At 45.2% G+C, this 25,905-nt stretch overlaps 1 protein-coding gene across 5 annotated transcripts in view; it reads right to left on the bottom strand.

The window, feature by feature from the left end:
* The window catches only part of PRMT2IP (PRMT2 interacting protein), a 47,508-nt gene extending 32,353 nt beyond the window's left edge, over positions 1–15,155 (bottom strand). For all 5 annotated transcript variants that reach the window (XR_014473479.1, XM_083183721.1, XM_083183718.1 and 2 more), the window contains exons 1-2: positions 14,769–15,155; positions 6,862–10,926 (exon numbers count right to left, since the gene is read on the bottom strand). Coding sequence is in view for 4 of the 5 variants with exons in the window: in XM_083183721.1 (XP_083039847.1) it covers positions 6,862–10,870 (4,009 nt within the window). In the remaining variant the exon portion in view is untranslated. The remainder of the gene's footprint in view (positions 1–6,861; positions 10,927–14,768) is intronic.
* Positions 15,156–25,905: the final 10,750 nt, after the last annotated feature.

The following is a 25,905-nucleotide window of genomic DNA, read 5'->3' as shown; positions in this document are numbered from 1 at the left end:
GTATTCTATGTGTCAATATCATCTGGCAAATACAGAGTGGTGAGGGCAGGTTACAAGCTAACCCGGGTGGCAGCACTAATACTGGCAATATGAAAATAACACTATTTACAAACACACCAAAATCAAACAAAGGCAAAACATTAGATATAATATAACATATCTCTATAAGTGGATAAATCCTTTTTTGAAATAATTTTTTAATTATTTGCTTTTTATAGCATTTTTGTAGAGATATATAAAGATCTATTTTGTAATTGTTATAGTTAATTTATATAAGGTTGTGAAAACACAAATAATTTTGTTTTAAAATTAACATATAATGAACCATAGAAACAGTTTAATAACATACATACAAAAAAAGAACATAAAAACGAACAACCTGAAGACACCCAAATCGACTTCAAAAGTAAAAAAAATCCAAAAGGACACAATGCAAAAATTTATCAAAAAAGGTATCGCAGAAAAATAGACAGAGGGTTATATTCGTTGAGCCCATGAGGGTACAAAGTACCCAGATCGTGAATCCATTTAGATTCTTTATTCTTCAACATAGAGTAACGGTCACCACCCCTAATAGGTTTTGGGACATAATCGATCATCATGCACCGAAGGCTAGCCACGCTGTGGCCTTGAGACATGCAATGTTTGGCAACTGGTTTATTAGATGTTTTGGTTTGTAGTGCTGCCCTTATTGAGGTCTGTTGAGGTCATTCTCTCTCGAAAACTTCTCTTAGTCAGACCTACATAATAAAGGCTGCATGGGCATATGAGGATGTAAATAACATAGTCCATGCTACAATGTAAGCAATGCTTAATCTGGATCCTTCTTCCACTGTGGGTGTGGGTAAATGAGGAAGCAGTATTGAGTGACCTGCACGTTGTGCAGTCACTATATCTGTAACACCCGTTTTTCTGGTGGTGGTAACCAATTAGATCTTTGAGATTACGTCCACGTCTATAAGCATACATTGGTGGTATAGGCTTAAATGTCAGCAAATGCCTGGTCTGTCAAGATAATCGGCCAATGTTTGGTCAGTCTCTGCTTTCTTTTGTAGGTATCTGTGTCAAGGTGTTGGTATAGATCAGTCTTGGACATGAATCAACAACAGAAGACTCTACTGGACTTGCGGTAAATCTTTGTTTAGCTTTAGACAGGCATATTGAGAGAGTAGAGTTAGAATAGCCTCTTTCCAGAAATCTGGCATGCATCTCCAATAGTTGTTCATCAGTGGTAATAGCCGAAGTGTTATTTCTCAGTACCCTCAAGAATTGTGATACTGGAAGGTTTTCTTTTAGGTGCGGAGGGTGGTGACTTGTTGCATGAAGTAACTGATTTCGGTCAGTGTCTTTACGCAACAATCTCGAACCTAGACCTGGGCCCTTATTCAGATCGGAACGGTACGGCCCGCGTGCGGCCGTACCGCCGATGTTTTTGGTCTGCACATGCGCAGAGGTGAATCTGCGCATGTGCAGCCCCCTTCGCCGCAGACGGATTTCGTCCGCCGCAAAGGGGGCGGATAGGGGCGTGAGAGGCATCATGCCCTCATTTCCCTATGTGTACGCCCCGCGTTTCATGGGCGTTCCCATGCAAACGCGGGGCGTATGCATGGTAATGAGGGCATGACGCCACTCATGGGGGCGGAAAGCTGACGTCGCCGGATGTCAGCTTTCAGCCCCCATACAAGCTACCACACGGACGATTGTCCGTGTGGTCTTAGCTTGCGGGAGCTGCCGCGGCGTGCGGACCTGCCTTCGATGGTCGACGACCATCGAATGCAGGGGGCAGCTCCCACCATGGTGGAGGCGTAGCCTCCACCATTTTAATGCGGATCGCCAGCCGTCCGTGTACGGACGGCCGTGGCGATCCGTAGGGTGGGCGGGGATTGGTTTGTGCGGCCGGAGCCCCGTGTGCGGCTCTGGCCGCACCAACCAGAATAAGGGCCCTGGTCCATTGCGAAATAATGTCACATCCCAAAAAATTATATTACCACAACTAAAAGAAAAAAAAAACGTGAAGTGAATGGGTGTCTTCAGGTTGTGCAAAAATCATGTCCTCTAGCTCCTGCTCAGTGCCCAGCCTAATCAGGAACACATTGTCTATATATCTTCGATAATAGAAGATGTGTGCATCATATGTAGGGAAGATATATTGATTCTCATATTTGGCCATATACAAATTGGCATAGGCTGGGGCCAAATTGGACCCCATAGCCATGCCAGTAGCTTGTAAAAAATATTTTTCTTTGCACAGAAAATAATTCGGTACTCTTTACCTAGATGGGCGCCCACGATGGTCATCGCGATTGACGTGCCGAAAATCACGAGCATCGCGGTGATTGAGGCATCGCGGGTGTTTTTGGCCAGCCACGATTAACGCGATGGCCGCGATGCCTCAACTTTTTCATCGTCCCCATGTCAAATCGCGGTGATTGAGGCATCGCGGGTGTTATTTGGGTGTACAAGATGCCCGCGATGCCCGCGATGGCATTGATTCCTCACATTTTTCATCGTCCCCATGTCAAATCGCGGTGATTGAGGCATCGCGGGTGTTATTTGGGTGCCCAAGATGACCGCGATTTAGCGATTTCCCGCTCACACTCACATCTGTAATAGGCTGGAATGGGCCTACATCTGCATAGTAACATCTGCAATAGGTTGGAATGGCCCTTAGTCTGCCTAGTTTCATAAACACAGTCTCCTTACTGATGTTTACACTAAATACTGTACACAACACACTACATGACCCTGTCTGACATCAACACCCTGTGTCTGCATAGTGACACATCTTTATAGGTCAATTACAAAGGGTCTGAGGCCGACCCTCTGTGTCTGCATAGTGACACATCTTTATTGGTCAATAACACCAAATGATACATCCCCCTTGTCTGACACTGTCTGAGGCCGACCCCCTGTGTCTGCATAGTGACACATGTTTATTGGTCAATAACACCAAAGGATACATCCCCCTTGTCTGACACTGACCCCCTCTCACAGTATAAAAGCCCTTCATTTTCAACAACATTTTGTGGGTTGTTTTGGCTGGTGAGAGAGAGGAGCTGTGCTTTAGAGATTTCTGCGTTTTGACCTGATTATTACTGATTGCTGACACTCTGCTGCTGTCCCTGCTGTTGATTCTGCTGCTGACTCAGAGTGATTCCAGAGACCCTGCTTCTGTCTTTGCTGCTGATTGAGGGCCTGCTGCTAATCCTGCCTGTTGCTGATTCTGCTGCTGTTCCTGCGATGGCCATGGCATCTGGGTCTGGAGTGTCCATGTACTCCTTGCCTCAGACGGAGGCAGAGGCTATCAGATTCCTCCAGGAGCATAACCTGTTGCCCAAGGAAGCTACTTGTGGCAATGGGCATCCCATGAAGCTCAGCAAGAAGGAGGGGAACTGGCGCTGCCACGTGAGAGTCTGCCGCCAGAAGATCAGTCTCCGTGCGGGGCTCTTCATTCCCGGCTGCCGGATGTCATATGTAAATATCATCCGCTTCATCTTCAACTGGGCCGAGGAGTTGACCAGCGGCGACTACTGTGAGCGGCACCTTGGCATCTCCCCCAAAACCACCGTACTATATAACAAGTACATGAGGGAGGCCTGTCTCATGGACCTGATGGCTCAGCCCCAGCGGCGCATCGGTGGGCCTGACAAAATTGTGGAGGTCGACGAGACACTGTTTGTCCGCCGGAAGTCCCATGTCGGCCGTGTGCTACCCCAACAGTGGGTGTTTGGGGGCATCTGCCGAGAGACTGGGCAGTGCTTCGCCACAAAAGTGGACACCCGGGACGCCCCCACTTTATTGGCTGCCATTGTGGAGCATGTGGAGCCAGGCTCAACCATTTCTATCTATCCAACCTGCCAACAAGGCAAAGTCCAAAGATCGATCAACCTCATTCTTAATCCTCACACCTGGATCCCCCCAGGAGGATGTGGTGAACCAATGTATCATTTAATTGTCGTGTAATCTCCCTATCATAATCGGCCCAATCCTGGATGACCAACGCCCCTCCTTTGTCTGCCTGACGGAAGACCAGAGACTCGTCGGCCATCAAGAACTTCACATTCCAAAGGTTGGAGGTTATGAGATTTCTATTTAGGGATGTCGGGCTCTTTAGAGCAGTCCGTAATCCTTAAAAACGTCTTTATGCTTGGATTAGAGCTGGGTGGATCAAACATACTTGGTAGTTTGAATAAAGGACTATCCGGAGAGTTATCTTTATTATTGAAAAACTCCCTCAGTCTTAGTTTACGACAAAGTTTGTAATGGTCGACAGAGGTCCGAAATGGCTGAGGGGGGCAGGTTGGCACAAAATAAACCGAGAGATAATTTTGTCTCGCGTTACGTCGATGTTGGTATGTCAGTTTCCCTGATAAATAAAACGTCTTTGAGATTTTACAAAAATTGGTGAGTGCCCTTTTCATCTATCTCTCTATATATTTATACACACGCGAGAGAGCGAGAGCGAGAGAGAGCGCGCGCGAGAGAGAGCGCACGAGAGAGAGCGCACGAGAGAGAGCGCACGAGAGAGAGCGCACGAGAGAGAGCGCACGAGAGAGAGCGCACGAGAGAGAGCGCACGAGAGAGAGCGCACGAGAGAGAGCGCACGAGAGAGAGCGCACGAGAGAGAGCGCACGAGAGAGAGAGCGCACGAGAGAGAGCGCGCACGAGAGAGAGAGCGCGCGAGAGAGAGCGCGCGAGAGAGAGCGCGCGCGAGAGAGCGCGCACGAGAGAGAGCGCACGAGAGAGAGCGCACGAGAGAGAGCGCACGAGAGAGAGCGCACGAGAGAGAGCGCACGAGAGAGAGCGCGCACGAGAGAGAGCGCGCACGAGAGAGAGCGCACGAGAGAGAGCGCACGAGAGAGAGCGCACGAGAGAGAGAGCGCACGAGAGAGAGAGCGCACGAGAGAGAGAGCGCACGAGAGAGAGAGCGCTCAAATAAATGGCATCATAGCCCAAAATGTCGATACACAGTCTGGGTCTTATTTATGCTGTTGCCGTGAGTTATTACGGTCACGAGTGCCCCTTACGGTACTAAATATCTTTTCCATTCTGGGAAGTGGGAGTTCGAATATATAGTTAAAAAATAGTTGACAGGTACCCTCTCCTGGGGTAGAAGGTAAGGTGCAGCAACTGAGAGGTCACAAACAGGTCCAATACTTTGATGCAAATTGCCTCAAACAGTTATATTAGTGAATCAAACACAGAAACAAATCCTTGCCGTCTGGCTCTAACTACACACAGGATAATCTAATTCACTAGAAAACAATAGCAGAAGCATACCAGTTATACCTTTCACACAAGAAAATGAAGGGACTTACCCGGGAATTCAGTTCCAGGATCATGCAGGGACATTCCCGGGTTGGCCTCTTTCACACCAGCCTAGTCCCTGCATTTTCTGGTGTGAGGTAGGTAGTGGGCGCTGTGACCAGGAGCTGTGTACTGTACCTCCTGGAAGCTCACAGCTGCTGTTCAAGGACAGCACTCCCCGCCGGACATTGTATTGCCTCTTCCAATCCCCAATTCCACAATGCAGTGGGGCGATGGGTCACCAAAAAGGACAGGCGGGAACGGGCCAGCAGCACGTCCATCAACAGGAAGGAAGAGACCGGTCGGCTTCCCCAGCGGCTGCGTGCATGCGATGCTTGCTTCCAGCACTGCGGCCAGGAACCTGAATAAGTACCTTTTGCACCGGCCTGTATCCCGGGCTGGTCCTAGCTAGCATGGTTGAAATCCCAGGACATTGGTCTCGGGATTTTGGCCTGGACCCTTTCACACCAGCGTTAGCCCTAGGTCGTTCCCGGGGCCAACCTGGGAAAATAGGCTGGTGTGAAAGGAGTATTACTCCAGCTGTTGTGAAACTACACATCCCAGCATTCCTTAGTTATTTATTTATTAACAGTTTCTTATATAGCGCAGCAGGTCCGTTGCGCTTTACATCCTTGCAATAGTTTTAGCATTCCGTAATAGCAAAACTGTGGCAAGGCATGATGGGATTTGTAGTTTCACAACAGCTGGAGGGCCATAATTTGGACGTGCCTGTCCTAAAGGTATCAGTTTGTCTCCACATAGAGAACTGCATAGTGTCTCTTTGCCCCAGGCAGAGACCTCTAACTCCCAGTCTGGCAGCCTTTTATAAAACCCCCACAGCTAGAGGTATTGATTAGCCTTCTGTGAGGCTAACAGGACTGAACTGGGCCTAATTAATGGTGACCCTACCCTCTTCAACCATCCAAACCCAGGACCCTTATAAAAAGAGCCCAAATGGCTCACAACAGAGCCAATAAATCTCCTCAGGTTCAGCACCACCAAAAAGAGATAAAGAAAGACTATTTGGGACCACCATATTGGACCACACTCAGATGTATATATCTCTATTGTTTGTTTATTTAATGAGCGCTATATGGATTCTGTTTGTTTTTTTCTGTATATGTTGGGTGACACATTGTAAAACAATACCCGTATTGCTGCTCCTTAAGTGCAGACCATGCATTATCTGTATATAGATTATCCAGGTTAGTTTGCAGAGCACATTTGGTTTGCTAATGGACAAAACCATGTATACTGCAGGTGTGGCAAATGTAACAGGGTTAGATTTGGGCGAGTTATTTTGTTTCTGTGCAGGGTAAATACTGGCCGCTTTATTTTTACACTGCAATATAGATAGTTTGATGTACACACCCTACCCAAATCTTACTCTCTGCACGTTACATCAGCTACACCTGCAGTGCACATGGCTTTGTCCATTAGCAAACCAAATGTGCTTTGCAAACCAATCTGAATCGCCCCCACAGTTTTCAAATATGGATGATTGTTCCACTTTAAACAATTAGAGGATGTAAATCAAAGCAAAAATGTACTCACCAAGTTGCTGCTGCATAGAATGTCCACAAAAAAGGTTTAGTAAGTCTGGATACATATCAGGCAACTGTTTAAGTGCAAGTAGTTTTAACATGCGAGAGGGGCAGACTTTTAATTCTGTCTCCCTGAGAAGTTTTTCCTCAGACAGAGTAGTGGGTCGAAGTTCTACTTTGTGCTTTTGCAAAATTCGATCTACAGATGGGCCCAACAATTCTGGAAACAGGACTTCCTTCACCAAGTAAATAGGAATAAAGATTGCCCCTGCCCTTATAACATGCGGAAAAGGGCAGCTCCGAGTGAACATGAAAGTTTCCAACTGGGACAAGAGCTGGTGAAGAAGTAAACGAACCCCCTCAAATGCAAGCCATATCTCATGGCTTGGAGAGTCTGCATTATGGTCAAATGATCTAGAACCATTCTTGTTTTTTACTGGTGGCTTGGTTTTCTCTTCCTCCTTTGTTTTTGCCACCCAGTCGTCTAGAAGGGTTGATGGAGATATATCAATTGATCTTGTGATAGCTACACGAACCGATTGGTGAAGTTCAGAGAACTGCTGTCGAGAGCCATTAAGGGAAAGCTCACCACCACTTGCCAAAGACACGTTCGATTCCCCAAGAGTTGGAGAAGATTCAGGAGCACTAGGAGGTAGAGACTGTACTGTATCCGATGGTAGAGAAAATGGACTGGGCAAGTCACGTGAAGAAGAGTCACTGATAACACCAAGAGTCTCTCCTGCAGATGAGGAAAATTTCATCATTTTGTACTTTCTGAACATGAATGATTTCGAACTATGGAAACCATTGGCCTCATTATCTGACTCTGAAGGTGAAGTAATGGAACTGCTTGTACTGAGCAATCTTCTGGGTCTGCATTTTGAGGAATCTATGGAATGATGTTGTTGGGGGGAATGTATTTTAAACATAACATTTTGGGGCAAAAAGGTGATTGAAGTCTGCATGTTGTTCACAAAGACTGATATATTATTTGAGAGTTGAGGAGAGGTGGTTATTGGTAAAGCTGTTGATACCCGAGACATGCATCTTGATTGATCATGGTTAGTCATGTTCTCTTTTGTCCATGATGGATTATTTTCCTGAAGTTGGTGAGATAGTCCCTCCATAGCCCGAGATGTGTTATCTCCCAGAAGTTTGTGGGGGATGTTTTTGGCAGACGGAGAGTGATAATTCTCCTGAAGTTGGCTGGGTATGGTTTTGGGGGCATGAGAGGAATACCGGTAGTTCTCCTGAATTTGGCTATTCATATTCTTTGAGGCCTGAGCGTAGTCCTCCTGAATTTGGCATGGCATGCTCTTCTGAATTTGTGGATTCAAACTTTTGGGAGCCTGAGAATGGTAGTTCTCCAGAATTGGGGAAGCATATTCTTGTATTTTGGGACTTATACTCTTGGGGGCCTTAGAGGAGTAGTTCTCCTGAAGTTGGTGGAGCATACTCTTGGATGGCTGATAGAAACAGTCCTTCTGAAATTGGTTACGCTCATTGGCCTGTAATTGGAAACTTTCCATAAGGTGCTGAGGCAAGCTGTCCGTGGCTTCCGACTGGTACTTATGAAGGCTACCAGAAGATTGAAATGAGCAGGTCTTCTGAAGTTGCTGGGGCAGGCACATGGCAGTCTGAGATGTATTGGAAGATTGGATTGGACAACTGTCTTGAAGGTGGCAGGGATGGGTATCTGGGTTTCTGGGTGAAATTTTTCTGGGGACTTTAGGCCTGTAGATCTCTCTGCGCTTTTCATTAAACATTGTCCGAGATGGTATAGTTGGGCACTCATCAATTACAAGAGTGGGCAAGGTCTCCTTACCAGGGTAGGGCATTTTTTTCTTGTCATGAGGAGGAGTACTTGTTTCATTTGACTTTTTCAAACTCAGGTCAAGAACCACTGTTTCACCATCTGTTACTTGGCTGGAGACGCCTTGCGGTTCTCCATCTCTCTTTGACTGTTGATCCTTTACAGAATGAGTACACTCGTCATGATTCCCCTTAGTAACATTTCCTGATTGAGTACGTTCTCTTTCAACTTTCTCAGTACTATCGGGAGGAAGGGACTCCTGTGACTGAAGAGAGGGAGAAAGTTTGTTTTTCAAATCCCAATCTTGATGCATAGGAAAATTACTGGTTTTTCCTTCTAAGTAAGCACAATATGGGGCAAGGCTAAACACATCATTAATTATTGGCATTGGTGGGGATTTTGGTCCCTCAACATCCACATCCTTATTCACTGGCACAGGCGGTGATTTTGCTCCAACAACAACCACATCTTTATTCACTGGTACAGGGAGAGATATTTGTCCATCAACAGCTATATCCTTATTACGTGGCAAAGAGGGGGATGTTGGCGCACCATTGTCCAACATATTAGTAACTGAGAGATCACCATTTCGATCTATCAATCTGGGTGGTCTGATTTCCATACCGCCATCACTTTTCCGATATTGGCTGGCATCTCCAGGCATAGGAATTGTAGATTGTACATTCAGATTTGTTCTATTGTTTGGAGCGATGCTTGTCTGTCCTATTGATTTCAAATTTGTAATTTCATTGCCTTTAAAGGAAATTAATGCATTGTGCAATGCAGACATCTTTGAAGTAATTGAGCTTTCTCTAGTAAGCCGATTTGCCATCATACTATTAATTGACACATCTGGCATTATACTGGAACTGCTATTTTTCTGTAGGAACCTAATATAGGCACTTTGCTCTTCAAACTGGCCCCCATAAATGGACCTCTCCTTCAAACAATTGTGGGTTGTATCCAATAGCCTGTCGCTATCTCTTCTGGTGGAGCTGGCAAATACTTCTCTGTTCATCGTATTAGACACCTCCCACAAATCCTTATCCCTTTGGGCTGAGTATTGTAGCTCTGTATTGGTTTTAACTGTCCCAATTTGCCCATCCGTCTCCACCCAAATATCATTTTTTTGTAAACTACCATCCGTGTAAGATCTCCTCACTTTTGGCTCTGTATTCACATACTCAGAGTGCATGTTTTGCACCCTGCTTGGATAGATGGCAGCACCCCTTATTCTGTGGGGAGATGATCCAATGTCCATATTGCATGGAAAGGATTTTTGGTTGATGCCATCAATCCTGTCACTGTAATTATTTTTTGAGTACAACTGCCCCATTGTATTATTCAGGCTATCAGGCTTGTAGCTCTGGTGTTGATGAGAAGGCATTGTAAAGGCTGAATTTCTCTGTCTCACTAGAGGTGTGGTGCCTTCAGTATAGAGCAGCGGAACATTAGATGGATTAAAAGAGTGTCCGTTGTCTGTATAAATATCTTCCTTTGTTGGAGAAACACCCACTGCAAGACTCATATCAACTCTGTGTTTGTGAACAAGACTTTGTTCCTGCAAGCCCCGATGGAGAGACGATGGACAGTTAGCTACCTCGGGGCAGTCAATAGATGTGAAAAAAGGTTTATTTACACCAGATGCATATGAATGAGAAGATGGATAGCTATACCCTGTTGAAGACCTCCAATCTATACTAGCAGGTGGGCATAGCGGCTGTGATCCTACACAGACACCCATAGTTCCATATCCTGCATCCATGAAACCACTAGTGCTTCTATACACAGGTCGTGGCATGACAATTGGAGGGCATGAACGAGGGGGAGACATATGGTAACTAGGAATTGGGTGGTTTTGGTGAATTGAGAAGTGGTTATTCACATTATTTGATATTTGTAAGGGATTGTGAAACATCTCAACTTCTGGTCTTTGACATTTTTCAGAAACTCCATTAGTCTGCAAATGCTGGTTGAAAGTATTAGCGGCATACTGTTTATAGGCTGTAGCAGAACTCGAATGACTGGAAGGTGGGTGTCCCTCGGTGCCAGGCAGGGGGTATGTATGAAAGTTCCTGCAAGTCTGTTGATCCTTAGTGGAAGTCTTCCCAGGACATGTCGTAGAATATTGTGGTACCACCTCCACCCTCGACACTTTGTTGAACATCATGTGATCCAAGGTATTGGTTTGCCTTTTCCCAGCCATTACAGAGACAAATAGGTACTGTTGTCCAGTTCTCCTTGTGGGCCAAATCCCTTTCCCTGTAAGACAAATTATAAACTAAAATCATGTTGGAAAAAAAATAGCATATTCATTGAGAAAAACCTTTGGCACAACATCACCACTAAAAAAACTTGCATTTAAAGTATTTTCTATATTAATATAACAAAATCTAAACACCAGGTTTTTTTTTGCATATTAAGAAGTATTTAATAAGACTCATGAACAGTCTGCCATAACTCACTTTACTCTAAAAAGGGTTTATCAGTAGAGAGCAGATCTTGTGTGTGGGAGATAAGCTTGCATTCCATGTGCAAGATGTTTTACCAGTGTAATCATTTCTTCATAGCTCGGCCACTTTTAGGACTGAAACAATTATGTGATTTTCAGCATATAAGCAGATGTTACATGTTCAGGAAATCCGTCAAGTATGTGAATAACAGGATTATAATTGCCAAGCTTCTTATGACTGTCTTCATTGTCCAACACTGATCACAAAGCAGCCAATTTAGCCTGACACTGCACCAATATAAAAAAAAAAAATACCAAGAAGCAGCAGATTTAACATGCCACAATTATTCATTTATTAGGTAGAGTAAATAGAAATATTTTAGAGTGGGATCATCCAGTACACATAGGGGGGTATTTAATGTGAGGGTCACGGCCGTCGAGCTTGCTCAATGGCCGTGACCCAGTCCTGTTCTTGGTCAGCTCGACCAAGAACATGCAGGTGGGATTCAATGTCCCGCCTGCCTGGGAGCGGGAAGGGGGCGTGGCCGCAAGTTGCAGCCGGGAAGAGGCGAGCTGCAGCCGGAAGCTCGTCACTTCCCGGCCGTTCTCGGCAGAACAGACAGCTTGTGATGTCGGGCTCGTTCTGCCAAGATACCCTGTCGGGGAAGACAGCATTGAATAGGGCCCGGCGGGCATTTCCCAGACGGGAGATGCTCGCTGGAGATTGAATACCCCCCATAATGTAAGCTCTTGCATAAAACAGAAACAAGGCGTGTCATAACTAAAAGAGGAAAAGGGACCAAGCCAGTATTTAAGCCATAATATATTACAAGGTTTTGGTTGGTACCGTCAACGGATACGGGTCATTGGGTCGACCACTGAAGATCGACAGGTCATAAGTCGCCACCTGAAATAGGTTGGCATGGCTAAGGTCAACAAGGTTGGAAGGCCGACAAGCATTAGGTCAGCCATGGCAAGGTCGACAGTCAAAAGTTTGACATAAGTTCTCCACGATTATTGTCCCGAATGTCGTCAAAGTGTACCGCTGCGCTCACCATGCTTCAGGCACGGTGCCTTGCTGCGCTTGGCAAATTATTATTTTCTCCCTCCATGCCTTAGTGGATGGTAGGGCATTAAGTACCTCCTGTCAGCTCAAAAAAACACAACCTGAAAAACCCATGTCGAGCTTTTGACTGTCGACCTCCCAACCCTGTCGAGCTTAGCAATGTCGACATAGGTTTTGACCTAAGGCCTGTTGACCAGCAGTGGTTTACCTTAATACGGTCGACCTAATAACCAGATCCTCAGTCGACAGGGTCATCTTCTAAATATCAATTATCTGAGCCAGAAATAGAAAAGGCCCGCGATGAAAGCGGTAGAAAGCAATATAAACAGGGATATACCAGAGCAAGTTTAATTGCACACATACAGTACGCACAAAAGGTCTGCTGGCACACCTTCACGTCTGGATAGCTGTGATGCCCTCAGGAGTTAAGGTTGGATCCCATGACAGTTTCCAATCAAAACAAAAATGTAATCAAGTCAAGGGAAGTCATAAGAAAAACAGTGAGCACTAAACAATAAAAAAAAAAAAACAGTATTGCCAATCTTTATATAATTCTTTAGTAAGTATGAAAAATTCCCTTTTTGTCCTTTTAATTCTTTCAAATCTGCAAATCTACATTTGTTTTCTAAAGAAAAACTACTCTACAATGAAATATATATGTTTCCCTTAAATTAGTTTGGTCAGGTTTGGTCAATATGTGTGGTTAAATCACACCATGAGCACGATATACTGTACTTAAAAAAAAATTAATAATAATCAATTGAATATCACTCAGTTATCTATGGTCACCTTAGAAGGGAGATCAGGTACAAAGAAACAAATGGATACTGACCTAAGTGTCCAATATTTTTAGACAGTAGATGCAAAGATTTTTCTGTCTGTCTCCCCAGTGTGTATGTACTGAGCGTTTTTCAGCACAGCTATTTTCCCCATCATCGAGCACCATACACACTGGGCATAATCGGCCAGTGTGTATGGACCTAACCTAATGATTTTTACTATTAAAACACACAATATATAAAAAATGATCACCAATCCTGCTCAACCAACTTGAGACCTGCCCCAATCTAATAACCAAAAGCATACCCCATAATCTTCAGGAGAACTACTCCTCTCACTAACACAATGGCATGGCCTTCCACATTCAGGAGTACTTCCCTTCCCTGATCCGTAAGGGAATGCCCAGCCATCTTCAGAACTATTTCCCTCAGGCTACCTCAGCATGGACTGCACCATAGAGGAGCCTTTGCAGTATAACGTCAGCATCTGGGGATGGAAGAGGTTTATTGTTGTGTGCAACATATATAACCAACAACTCAATAGTGACCCCATCCAAGACTTTCAACGTAGCAAAAATGTCATTTTGTTTTATCAAACATTAAAAACAAATACATTGCATAGGTTTATAATGATCAACTATACAAGGATGGACAGGTACTAGGTGGAGGATCTATTGCACACCGATTGTGTGACAATGAACAGCACTGCTCCAAACAGAGCACATCAATATAGAAACACACGTTCTTTTCAGAATATTCTGTCTTCCCCATACAAATCATCCAACATGAACAGTTGGCTGTATTAAATGTAATCCTGAAGATACTAAATTAAAGCGTCTGGTTACAACAGCAATGTTTCTAATTTTTTTTTTTTTTTACGAACTATATATATATATATATATATATATATATATATATATATATATATATATATATATATATATATGTGTGTGTGTGTATATGGATACAGGTAAATAACTGTGGGATCCATTTATCAAGCAGTGAAACCTATGTGGCAATATTGGTATTTAACGGTGTGCACCCCCAAGGGTACATGTAGGATACGGAGGTTATCACATTGCAGCGGAATTCTTTAATTCACTTCGGAAATAAACAATGATTAATATAACATTGTGTTGAGTTGACAGGCACTTCCTGCAATATATCACACAAATGTGTGCACACCATCTGCGGTTTAGGTTATAGAACACCAGTGGTGTAAAAAAAAAAAAACACACACACACACAACATATATACATAAACATACTATGGTGGGTGTTTTGACTGTAGTTCTCAAGTATATCTAACATGTTTTTAGGATTTAATCACGCAGTGGCGATTTCATAGACTTTGCTGGGACTGTGATTTTCCCACAGATCAAGATCTTGAAAACATGACCTGTTAGAAGTACTTGAGTTGAAAATTATAGTATCTGAAAGACATGTGCATTTCAATGATGTATGAGCAAAAGAAAACTAGTGCAAGCACAGCATCCCCCGGCAGGCCAGTCATGCAGCGTGGAGACAGATACAGTACAAGCAGTGTGGCACAGAAAACTCACTGTGGGGTAGATGTACTATGCATTGGATACAGGCTAAGCGTATATGAAACCAGCTCTTGTAATTTGTAGAACAGCCAGTAAAATGACAGTTGGGGGTCGGTTGGTTGGTCAATATCTGTTTCCGACGCATAGTACATCTCTCCCACACTTCTGCCCAGGGCAGGCGCATGTGTAGGCAGAGACACAGCGGGGGATAGGGAGGACACCGCTCCGTGCATCAGTCCCCATCATCCAGGAGATACTCACATGTGCTAAGTGCGTGCTGGTAACCTCCTGCACTAGGAGCCGTCCCTGCCTCAGGTCAGTCCCTGGTGCAGCTGCAGCTCCTCTCTGAGCGCCGCTGCTGCTCGTTACTTATGTGCGCTTGGTCTGTGCTGCTGTTGCTGCCAGGGCATGGGCATCGTGTATGTACCGGGTGGCAGTATCCCAGGCTCTCACTCTTCTCATTCAGAGCGTCCCAAAGTCCCTCTTGTTGCCATGGTCAGAGAGCAGCGCCGTGGTGTGTACACGCCGCACGTTGTAGCTGTAAGTGAGTGACCGCCGCCGTGCCACACAGCATGGGAGATGAAAACCACGAGTGTGTGTGTGTATGTGAGTGTATGTTGGTGTGTGTGGGAGGGGCGGGACTCATGTGTGGGGGAGGGGAAGTATCCTGGTGGGATGGGAGAGCCAGCATGGAAGAGAGAAAGAGGAAACAAGACTCCAGTAGAGACAGACTGCATATAGTACATGATAGAACAGAGGGAAGTCACCGGGGAGAGACAGCAGCAGGCGGGGGATAGAAAAAGGAATCACAGCATTTGTTTGTAAACTTTCCCCTTTAGTTATTTCTACTTGTAAAACACACATTAAATTGACCCCCCCCCCCCCCCATATATTCATGCTTTCTTTCCCCATACATCATTCATTATATATTTTTGTTTACCTACATTCTTATTACCAGGGGTTTGTTCCTTGTTGCCAAGGCTTCATGCTTGCAGGCGCACAAGCGTTCCCAGAATCCTGTACTTCCAGGCAACGCTATACGCACTGCGCTTCCCTGACAGTCGCTAGAGCTCCAGTCTGCCCCAAGGTAGTGGCCATATTTAGAGGGCCATTTTTAGCAGATTCCACGCAGACTCCAAAAGCAAATGGTACAGTATATGCAGGGACCCTGGGCCCACACGGTGCTGGCTACCCCAAAGCCATTGGGCCGATTCAGACCTGTTTGTTGGGCTCTGAGTATTCGAAGACCAGCGAGCAGGTAAACAACACCCTGTCGCCACTGTGCATGGCTGAGAATGCCTAAAAGAATACATCAACTACAGTGTCTTTCTACAAGAAAAGAGTGTGTGCCCCTCCCTATTCTTGTATAGGCTGCCAATGGTCGTATCTCTCTCAGGGTTTCTCCACACCTTCAGAGAACATAATGGATATAAAGGATGTGAGAGATATTCCCTTTGGCGCCCCAAATACAGGTGTAAAGTGAATGTACGTCCCTTAATAAGGTGTACCAATCCTCTTCTCCGGTGCACCCGTTATTTCAAAACACACCAATAGGATGATATGTTGGCAGGGTGGTAAAGGGTAGAGAGTATAGAGGGACTGTACCTCCCATAATTGGAGGTATTGATTCTCCTCTCCAATTCGTTTGTCTCAGACAAATAAATGTCCACTTTCTTACGTTTATCCAGCGTTCCTTTATTCCAGACTCCCAGGGGTGGGTATAAGGAGAAATCACAGAGAAGAAAATGCATATTGGCCCTTATTCTAGTTGAATCGGACGGATGCGTATTTCGGACAGGAACCGAGTGTTTTTAGCCCTGCCTATCACACGGATCGCTCACACTGTCCGAATGCGGTAAAACGCCGACCGAACGGACCGCGAGTGGATGTTTCATGTGAACACCTCCTCCATCTGTGGGAACCTCCACCATCCTCCAATGGTCACCAACCATTTTCTGCATGGACCTCATGCCGTGTTCGTACGTGTGAGGCGTTCGCACATGCGCAGATACACCTCTGCACATGCGCAAACACCAACCATCGGCTGTCCGTCCGCACTTGGAGCCATCCGACTCAATCAGAATAAGGGCCATAGTGCAAATTACATCCCCTTTATTACAAGCAATAGGAATTATAAAATATAAAAGAATTGACACCCCCCCCCCCCCCCCCCCCCCGTCAAGAGTGCTGCAAAAGGTAAGACAAGTTATATGAGAATTCTTTTGTGTAGAGATTCTCATATTTGATGTGGATGTTAAACAAAGGCCCTTATTCTGATTCACTCTCAGAGGCAAATTCCTTCTCAAATGGACAAAACCATATGCACTGCAGGTGGGGCAGATGTAACATGTGCAGAGAGAGTTAGATTTGGGTGAGTTATTTTGTTTATGTGCAGGGTAAATACTGGCTGCTTTATTTTTACACTGCAATATAGATCTCACTTTGAAGTAAACCCCAACCCAAATCTAATTCTCTCTGTACAAGTTACATCTGCCCCACCAGCAGTGCATATGGTTTTGTCCATTTGAAAAGGAATTTGCCTCTGAGAGTGAACTAGAATAACCCCCAAAGTTCCAAGGTCTGTCCGGATTCAGTCCCAGGGAAAAGGCTCCAACTCTGGCAAGTAACAATGTCTCCCTCTGCAGGTCTCTCCTCCCCAGTGGCACCAACGTGTTTTAATCCCGGCAGGGCTCTTTTTCAAGGTGCTATATCGTGTACACTGTGGGGTTTAAATACCCCTTCTATCTTCAGCTGTAGCCAATCCAATCTGAGCGTTCGTACGCGCCTCCGTCCTGCCCTTTCCTGCTGCCGTGCTGTCATTCAATATTGCATCCCTGCAGCATCTTTGGTTACCGTATATGACTTCCGGTCAGGTGGCTGGAACTCCTTCTCTTAGTTCTTTCCCACAGCGTCCACTGGTCGTCATGGTAACCCGTTTCTACATAGCATGATTGGGTACTTATGTAGTATCTGGGCGTCCGATTTAGAAATCGGATCGCATCGCATGCGACCAAATCGTATGCGATGCGATGGTCAAGATTTTTCCATAGGATTCAATGTTAAAATGGTCTGAGTCCATTTTAACATAGAATTCAATGGGAAAAAGGGGTCCTTTTCCTTTCCCCACTATCCAAGTGGGCATGGAGTTGGATATAAACCTGTGGCGAGTGTAGCGAGGCGAGCGGACACAGAATACTTTTTAAGAAATATGCGTCCGCTCGCCGCGCTTCGGGCTCGGTGGCTCGCTGCGCTCGCCACGCTATATAAAATCAACTCTATGCCCACTTGGATAGTGGGGAAATGAACAGGACCTTCTTAACATTGAATCCTATGCAAAATCGCATCGAATCGCATCGCATCTGATTGTATGCCTTAAGGTAAGGCATACAATCACAAAATCGGACGCCCAGATACTACATAAGTACCCATGATTGCAGGATCTCTCCTCATGATATGTTTCAGCATGTTTTTAATGTAGAGGTATACATAGATGTTTGATCCTCTTTTTTTCTCGGACATAGAAGAAATAATACATATTAAAATGCGGCCAAATCGCCATAAAATATAAATAATAAAATACATATAAAAAGTTGCATTAAAAAAAGAGGGTTCTTATTTGTAAAGAAGTTTTACACAATAAGTATAGGATTTCTTCCCCCTGTTCTATTCATATAATGAATTTCATTAGTATATTCCATACGATAAATAAAATTCAAGAAAAAAGAGAAGATAATATACAGTATTACATGAAAAAATGGTACAAGTAAGTCTCTTATACGCCTTTTACACCGCCGCAGAAACTCGGGTCATCGGCGGGTCACACCCGGGTCAGCGGTGGTGTAAATGGGTCACGTCGTTAATAAGTGACTGGGGAGACCAGGTAAATATGACAGAGGTAGTAAGTGACTGGGGATGCAGGGAATAGTGACAGAGTTAGTAAGTGACTGGGGAGGGAGGCAAGGGACAATGACAGAGGTAGTAAGTGACTGGGGAGGCTGGGAAAACAGGGAGACAATGACAGAGGTAGTAAGTGACTGTGGAGGCTGGGGGGACAATGACGGAGGTAGTAAGGGACTGGGTGGACAGGGGGACAATGACAGGTAGTAAGCAACTGGGGAGGCAGGGGATAGTGACAGGGGGACAATGACAGGTAGTAAGCGACTGGGGAGGCAGGGGATAGTGACAGAGACACAAAAGCCATGAAAACCTTGTGTCGATATTTTCAGTGTCGACCACTCACATCTTAAGCTAGGTACACATCTATACAATCCCTGTTTTCTTGCGACCATTCGACTGACCGTAGATGCGTCGGACCATCCACAAACAACAGCCGATACGCGAGTACACACCTGTACAACTTTACTTGCGACGTCCGATGTACTCCCGACCAAACAGACGCAAGAAAAAGATTGTACCACCGTACCCACTCTCTCGATTTGGGCTATTGACACATTATATATATGTATAAACAAAAATTATCATAATGGGCTGGGTTAAGGGCATACCAAAACAAAGAGGCGTGAGCACAGAACCTAAACAAAAGTGATTTTCTTTTTTACATCAGTGCTGGCGGTGCAGAGAACATGTAGATTCGTTCTGTTTGTTTTCTACCATTTTCATCATGAGCTTGAGGAAAAGAAAGGTTTGTGCTTGCATTCTTGCTGCTATGGCCACAACATTGCAGTCTATAAAAAAAAAAGAGGAGCAAGAATCGCAGCTGCTGGACCAGAGACTGGCTTCTGCGGCAATACATCTTCTCCCATATGCCATTGGTACAGGAGATACTGGAGAAAAACCCAGATGACTTCAGGAATTATCTTCGTATGGATGACCCTACACCCTACATCAGCCCCAACTGCAGTGCATATGGCTTTGTCCATTAGAGAGTGATTGTGCCTTTCCGAGTGAATCAGAATAACCCCCTTAATGCGCTTGATAGCCCTTGTATACAGCACTCACCTGCAAGGACAGGTGGAATGCAGATCAGAACCTCTAGTAATGGCTGTTTGAACTGCGGCGGGTCCTAGTGACCGTCTATCAGGTATGGTGCTGCTGCTGCTCTCCATTTAACAAAAAATGACAGGAGGGGCACTGGCCTGAATGCCTTCCCTTCTGGATCTGCCACTGGGGAGCAGTCCATTTTATGTAGTAAAATACAGTCTATGTAACATGCATGTCAGTGTAATTGGTGTTTTTAAATAAGGAGAAAGAAGAGAGATGAATAGTTTCCCATTGTTTGAGAAAAGTAAAAGTACATGAAGATCATTCTCCCAAAGGTGATTTTGAGGGGATTATTGCCTTTAGTAAATACCCGATTGTCAAATGCACCACCAGATTACCTCAAAATATAGTAAACCTGGAAATTGACCTTTAATAAATATACCACTCAAAGCCAATACCTTTCTAGCTTGCACCTGAATCTTCTGTGATAAGAGCATGAAATACTTACCCTGCTGCCTACATCAGGCATTCCCAACCACGGTCCTCAAGGCACACCAACAGTTAGGCTGGTTTCACACACTCCGGCTCCTGCCGGACGGTGAAATCCTGCACGGCCAGGGAGCCATGCCGCACACATTAGTTGTGAATGGACACTATTGTGATTAAACCATCTGTGCTGAAGCCTGGATGTCACTAAAACCTGCACTGTTGGTGTGCCTTGAGGACCGTGGTTGGGAATGCCTGGCCTACATGGTTTGCTTTTGCACCCACTGCATAGCAACATGATGTGCATTACTGCATGTGTTTCTTTAAATACTTTTTTTTTAATTGCATTTTGAAAACAGGGAGGTGGTTGAAGAACCAGAAGAGGAGGTGAGGGGTACAGCACTTATGAAACAGAATAGCCCATGAAAAACCTAATACCATTTAAATCTGGATGAGAGTGCAGATATACAAATTTGCAATCTGTTAGATGAACAGAACACAGTGATTGCTAAAAGGGAAGGAAATTGTAGATCAAATACCAAAACACAATAGAGCAGATGTGATGTGGAATTCCTTCCAAGGTGTGCAGATGGCAGAGAAATTCACAGAGTTGGTAATGATACAGGAGATATATTCCTGTTTATAGACCAAAGAAGGTGGATCCTGCTGTCATCAGCAAGTAGCAATACAACATGTAGTTGTGTTCAGTATACTCCCTATGAGCCTTTAGGAGTGTTAATGAGTGTTGTGAATTTGATAAAAGTGTGAATGTGAATGAGTGAATGAATGTGAAAGAGCTCAGGCATATGTACAGTATAACTGGAAATGGCATAATTCAGTGCATGGACATCAGTCCACAAGGGAGTTAAGGCCCCCATACACTATGTGAAGTCGCATCTAATTCCCCCATAAGCCACCGGGCAGCTCCTCGGGACTTCTGGGGAGCTGCAGGGAGGGGGGGAGTCAGGAGAATGTAGATATTCTTTAGAATGTGCGGTACTTGTTTCCTAGCACGGCGCCCGCGATTTTAATTGTATTGATCGCGGGTGAAAAAATTGCATTGATCGCATCCCATGCAACCAAATCGCATGCGATGTGATCGACGCGATTTTTACATTATTTCCAATGTAAAAAAAACCAAAACCCCAAATTTAATAGCAAACCCCCCCTCATGGTTTAAATGGCCCCCCATTGTTAACGCCACCCCACTATTGACGCCAACCCGAAGCGTGGCGAGCGCAGCGAGGCCGCAAGGGGTGTCGGTACGCGTATTCAACCTTTTCATACCCCCACTATCCATGTCGGCGTGGGGTTGATTTTATAAAATGTGGCGAGCGCAGCGAGCCACCGAGCCCGAAGCGTGGCAAACGGACGCGCATAACTTCAGAGGTATACGCGTCGCCACGCTTCGGGCTCGGTGGCTTGCTGCGCTCGCCACACTTTATAAAATCAACTCCACACCGACGTGGATAGTGGGGGTATGAAAAGGTCGGAGGAAGCGTACTGACGCCGCTCACCACACTTCGGGTTCACGTAAATAGTGGGGTGGCGTTAACAATGTGGGGGGCATTTAACATAGTTCAAAAGCAATAGGGGGCATATACAATGAGAAATTGGGCACATTGGCCCATTTCCCATTGTTCCCTATGTAAAATCGCGTTGATCGCATCGATGTGCCGCTGATGGGTCCGATTTTGCTTATGTTCACACTGCACACAGGGCAAGTGCCTTGTGCTCATGCTCGCAATGAGATTTTTATTGTAGGGTGATTGCCAGGAAAGGGCTGTTAGGGAGTAGTGGCTGCAAAACTGCAGGCATATCATTGCAGTTTTTGGGGCTTGTACAGAGTATGCAGTCAGCTGCTATCATGTACACAGAAAAACATGGTACTAGCTTCTTTACTGTCATATCTAGTCTGCGCAGTCATAGGGTTATAGTTATAGTTGATGTTCTTCGTTCTTGCGCATAGTCGGAAAATGTGTACACAGTTCTGAATGAGTTTGCGGTGGCTCGGATGGGCAATAGCTTCACTTGCTAAAATTAACAGTTCCTTAAAAAAAAATTACAATTGCAAATGGAAATCTGATTAAGATCCATAGTTCGAAGCTGATTTATTTTTAACTATATCTCTCTCCAAGATTTGATCAATCTAAACCCATCCACGACTCACCCATCGTGAGTCGTGGATGTTGCAGAGCAGATCCATGTGGAATGGTGCTTGGGGTTGGGGGAGGATTCTGACCTGTAAATGCCTGCATCGTTCATGTGGAGAGGAAAGGTGAGTGATGTGTGCAGTCGGGGGTGGTTTCTGGTGGTAAGAGGAGGGCCCGGCAAACCCCTTGGAAAGTACTGTCAAGATCAGCTGGCATCCTGCACCTCAGGCAAACACAGAACCTAATCAACTCCTTCAGTGGTAGTCCCGGAAAATGTCCGGGCCACGCTGCGGTGCCGCAGCAGGCAGTCCCGGAAAATTTCCGGCCATGCCACAAATCTACAGGTGTGCGCCAGTGGTGCCTGCCGGTGTGCACCACAGGTGCATCACCTCACCAGCGACCCCCACCAGGCAGCTCCCTCCCCACTTCCACTGATGTAACCCCCCCCCCCCTCACCTTCGCTCTGGCGATCGTACGCTGGAGCTCCCCTGTTGCCGTTATTACTTCGGGAGAGACGGCGGCAGGCTTGGGGATGTTCGGCACGGAGGACTCGAGATCACTCGGGGGTTCGGGCACCTGAGTCCTCCCGAGCTGCCCCGAACATCCCCGAGCCTGCCGCCTGCTGCCGGTCAGTGTGCTTGTATGATTGGCAGCAGCAGGGGAGCTCTGCTAAAGACCGCTGGAGGGGCTGGGGGGGTTCACAAGAGGTGAAGGGAGCACCGGGACTCATCTACCCCATCAGTGGACGGTTTTTCTGGGACAGGAAAAAACTGTCCTATTTAGGTACTCCTGCCCCAGAAAAACCCACCACTGAAGGGGTTAATATACCCCGTGGACCCAGATGTGTAGCTAATGAAAAGGGATATGGGTAGCTAATGTATTTACAGCTGTGATCCTGAGTGCTTGATCAACCAATAGGCTGATCAGGCTGCAGCTTAGGGTGTCAGGACTGGGGGGGGGGGGGGGGGGGGGTTGCAGGTGACTGCCGAGGAATGGCTGTGCCAATGTAACTTACTGATGGAACATTACTTTATGTACATTGTGCTACAGTGCCAGCTGGCAGCTGGGCCGCCTAAATCCAAAAGTCTCCTTCACACACCAAAACGATTTGATCCATGCCAGTTGTATAACCTTCATTACATGCACAAGAGCAATATGAATGCAGCATTACAATGGGAGCTACATGTGTATTAGCCTAGGGCAGCTAGAGCCTTTAATCAGGCTCTGGCGATCCTGTATCCATTAGTTGGATGCAAATATATGGTAATACTGTAGCCTTATACAAATAGATTGATACACCCACTGGTGGCCTGGCAAATATCAGCCTGTGTGTACAAACATGCAGCTGTGGTCACAGTTCCTTGGTTAACTGACCAGCTGAGTAACACATATCGGCATTGAGCCCAATTCCAGGTCTGCAGTCCTGCGTTTTCATGCAGCTCTCTTGCCTGTTACACTTAATACGGTATTTCAAACATTCAGTTCCTGGGTCATTCCATGGTAACAAATAATATATTTTGACTAAATAGATCATGTGAAATATATTTTTTGGAGCATGTGTTTTGGTTATTTTGTGCAAAGTAAATGTTGTTTGCGTGGTACATGATCTGCTTTAATTGTGATGCAAACAAGCATCATGTAACAAACGTTACATGAAAAGGACATTTTCATGGAATGACCCTTTTGATCTTACTTTATTTTATTTACAATTTCTTATGAATTGCAGCATATTCCGTTGCAATTGGAAATAGTGATAAAAAAAACTGGGTAGTAACAGACTGATATAGAGGTAGGAGTTCTGTAATGTTCCTGTCAAACTCTCCTTGTCACCCGTTGTCATGTTGCATACTGTGAACTTGGGTTGGGGTGGAGAAGGGGGGCCAAAAGATAACCTACAAGCACCACCACTGTCTGTCAATGACCAGAATCAGCAGATATGTATAAATACAATTACAATGCACTTTTATGGAAACTACATGGTAAAAGCCCCTTTAAAGTAAATCTATACATTACAAAGTCATCTAAACATAATGTAAAGTTGTGTGCCTTTTTCAGTCATTGTTCAGGCTCAATAGCCTGAGTGTAACCTCAAGCACACTACAGTAACTTGCTGATTACCACATGACTGGACTACATGTGATGCTGCTTGCACAACAAATGAAAGGGACAAAGTGATGTCAAAAGACAAGTATTCAAAACAAATATATTTAAAAAGGAATTTGTTTTGTTTAAAGGTGTTAAAAGCCTCAAGATACTGTCTTCTATATAATATGTAGCCGTTAACTTAATGTATCAAAATATCTTTCCCTTATAGATTGCAAACTTATCAGCAGTCTATTGCTGTGTACACACGGGGGCGATAGGTGCTGAAATCGCTGGAAATATGGTCGTTGGCGACCATATTGCCAGTGATTGGAGTGCACACCAGCGATAAATCTCCAGGTGCACGCTCCCGTTTTTAGCCCCCTTATGATCACTGGTCGCAGGAGCTTGCACAGTCGATATGGACACAGTTGGAAGTGAACCGCAGCCCCTCGCATAGCTCGCTTCACTCGCAATGCTTCGGGCACGGTGCCTCGCTGCGCTCGGCACAGTATTTTATTCTCCCACCTCACCCTAGTGGATGGTAGGGCATGAAATACCGCGTGTCGGCACATGTCGCGTCAAAAAACAGTGAAAAAACCCATGTCGACCTTGCGACCTGTGGACGGAAAGTCATGTTGACTGTTTCACCTGTACATTCTATATGTCGGTATTTTGACCCTGTCGGGATTTTAAATGTCGGGATTTTGTCCTTGTCGGGATTTTAAATGTTGGGATTTTGTCCTTGTCGGTATTATGACCCATTCGGAATTTTGACCCTGTCGGGATTTTGACCGTCGGGATTTTTACTGCATCCCAAACTGACTTCTACTCAGGTGCGCAATCAGTGAATGGTTGAGCCCAGCCTCGCACACCGAGATTGACAGCATGAGAGCAGACTACAATGATCCAAGCTGTGTGAAGGCTGCTGATCAGAGCAACAAAACAAGTAGGTTTGTGACAGTACCCCCCCTTTCTGGGTGGACTCCGGACACCCAAGGGTACTCAAGGATTGTCACAAAGTTCAAGCTTTGAGAGATCATAGCAACCCCACCTGAAGACTTCCAGGTCTTCGATGATTCCTTGTCTTCTTATGAGGGCGTCAAGAACTTCTAGAGGAAAGAGAACTCTTCACTTCTGAAAAACATTCAGGCGAGAGCAGGGGACCACCCATGAATGTATACCCAACTGTCATATCCATGGACATTGACTTTGGAGAGCTTTTATCCTTATGGGTTTTAGAAGCTTTAGCATGTTGGTTACTTGATGCTTGGGCTAGTGGAGATGGTTCGGAGGAGTCAACGTGAGGTATATTTGGAGTAAACCTTTTTAACTACGGCTTGGCTGAAAGATATTAAGTTCTGAAACACTGGATCATTGGACTCTATAAGCGAATTTGCCCACTCCACAGCTTCACCTCTAAAGGCCAAGAACAGGTATCTAACAAAATTATTAGGAGTAAGATTCCAAGAAGTACTGGATTCCATCACAGTCAGATATTGATCAACTAATGCACTGTATTGTTTAAGGTCTCCATCAAAATAAATGAAAGGTGAGTCCTCAGACGAATTCTCAGGGTCAATGTAGTTTGAAGATACTGCTAAATACAAAGTTAACTCTGGTTTTGAGTCTCCTGGCAGATCAGGAAGCTGAACAGTACTTTTAGGTGCAATGGATGCACAGAGAGATTGTCTCAGCTGGCAAGGAATTCCATACAGCTCTGGCTGAGCATAAAC

This window comes from Crinia signifera, chromosome 4 (assembly GCF_055691185.1).
Source record: "Crinia signifera chromosome 4, ASM5569118v1, whole genome shotgun sequence".
Taxonomy (NCBI): domain Eukaryota; kingdom Metazoa; phylum Chordata; class Amphibia; order Anura; family Myobatrachidae; genus Crinia; species Crinia signifera.
This window is presented reverse-complemented; position numbering and strand designations above follow the sequence as displayed.